At 39.1% G+C, this 1,470-nt stretch overlaps 1 protein-coding gene across 1 annotated transcript in view; it reads right to left on the bottom strand.

Annotated features, from left to right (window-relative positions):
- Positions 1-833: 833 nt before the first annotated feature.
- The window catches only part of u2af1 (U2 small nuclear RNA auxiliary factor 1), a 7,852-nt gene continuing 7,215 nt past the window's right edge, over positions 834-1,470 (bottom strand). The window contains exon 8 of the mRNA XM_029458999.1: positions 834-1,470. This exon is cut by the window's right edge and continues 125 nt beyond it. Coding sequence (XP_029314859.1) covers positions 1,409-1,470 — 62 coding nt within the window. The 3' untranslated portion in view covers positions 834-1,408.

Below are 1,470 nucleotides of genomic sequence, written 5' to 3'. Positions count from 1 at the left end.
AGTGGCTTTGACACGAGGAATGCAACAGTTGTAGCCCATGTCCTGGATACGTCTGTGCGTGGAGGATCTTGATGCACTGACTCCAGCCTCAGTCCTTGTGAAGCTCCCCCAAATTTTTAAATGGCCTTTGCTTGACAATCCTCTCAAGGCTGCGGTTATCCCTGTTGCTTGTGCACCTTTTCCTACCACACTTTTTCCATTCCACTCAACCTTCTATGGATATGTTTGGATACAGCACTCTGGGAACAGCCAGCTTCTTTAGCAACGACCTTTTGAGGCTTCCCCTCCTTGTGGAGTGTCAATGACACGTCAGCAGTCTTCCCCATGATTGTGAAGCCAACTGAACCAGATTGAGACCATTTAAAGGCTCAGGAAACCTTTGCAGGTGTTTTGAGTTCAATCGCTGATTAGAGTGTGACACCGTGAATCTACAAATACTTTTCTACGATATTCTAATTTATTGAGATGCACCTGTACATCAATTGTCTGCAGAACTGCGCCAGAGAAACACCGATTTTTAACGTGAACCTTCTATTCAGTATTTTAACCGGTTTTAATTAGCAGGTCCGTTTGTTTTGGGGGAAAACACATCTACAGAAAATGACTTACTTTACGCTTAACAAGTTATTTATCATATCTTATCCCCGTGTTATTTAATTGTACTTTACGTGGCTTTATTATACCTTTGTTTTTTCTGTCCACATGCTGCTCGGCTTATCAACCCTTCAAATTGATCTATTCATTTAGTGATAAATACATTATACCTTACACGTTAACTTCAATTTATATGGTTTATGTTTGTCAGAGTGTATATTAGTCTGTATTAATCACCATAGCCATGAAAATCATTTTATTTCAGTCATACATCTGAGACAGTATAAAACCTGAGTGTAAATGTAAAACAAACACAGCACCTTTAGCAAATATGTAAAGTAAAAACTGTGGCTGCAGAGATGATTCGTGCTTGTTCAGTGCAAGTGGACAAGAAACTAAAGCAGTTGTGTATTTATTCTGATTTAAAGTTTAAACCTACTCTGATGACGTGTTCACAAAAATATCTGGTGTTTTTCAAAAGTGCCAAGACCCACAGAAATTAATCTTTGGCCGTCTTCTGTTTTTTTAAGTGACTGTTAACTTTGTCCGATAAAGTAGCCAGCGTATAAGAAAATGATTTATGCTATGTAATAAGCACGATTCATGAATCAGTCATATTAAGTAAAAATGTTAAATTTAATGGAGGCGAAAGTCATTTTCAGAAATCAAGAAAAAACATGTTCATCAATGCTGTCACAGCTTCAAAATTAGGTACCTTTTAATAAGTCCTAGAATAATTCTGGAAGGGTACAAACTTAAAAAAAGACTGGGGATGGATACGGGGAGGGAAGGACAAGTAGTCAAGGCTCGTGCTTCAGAATCTTCCTGAGCGCTCTCTGTCTCTGGAGCGACGTCTCTCGTGGTCACGGCCACCTC

Source organism: Cottoperca gobio, chromosome 21, assembly GCF_900634415.1.
Source record: "Cottoperca gobio chromosome 21, fCotGob3.1, whole genome shotgun sequence".
NCBI classification, from domain to species: domain Eukaryota; kingdom Metazoa; phylum Chordata; class Actinopteri; order Perciformes; family Bovichtidae; genus Cottoperca; species Cottoperca gobio.
This window is presented reverse-complemented; position numbering and strand designations above follow the sequence as displayed.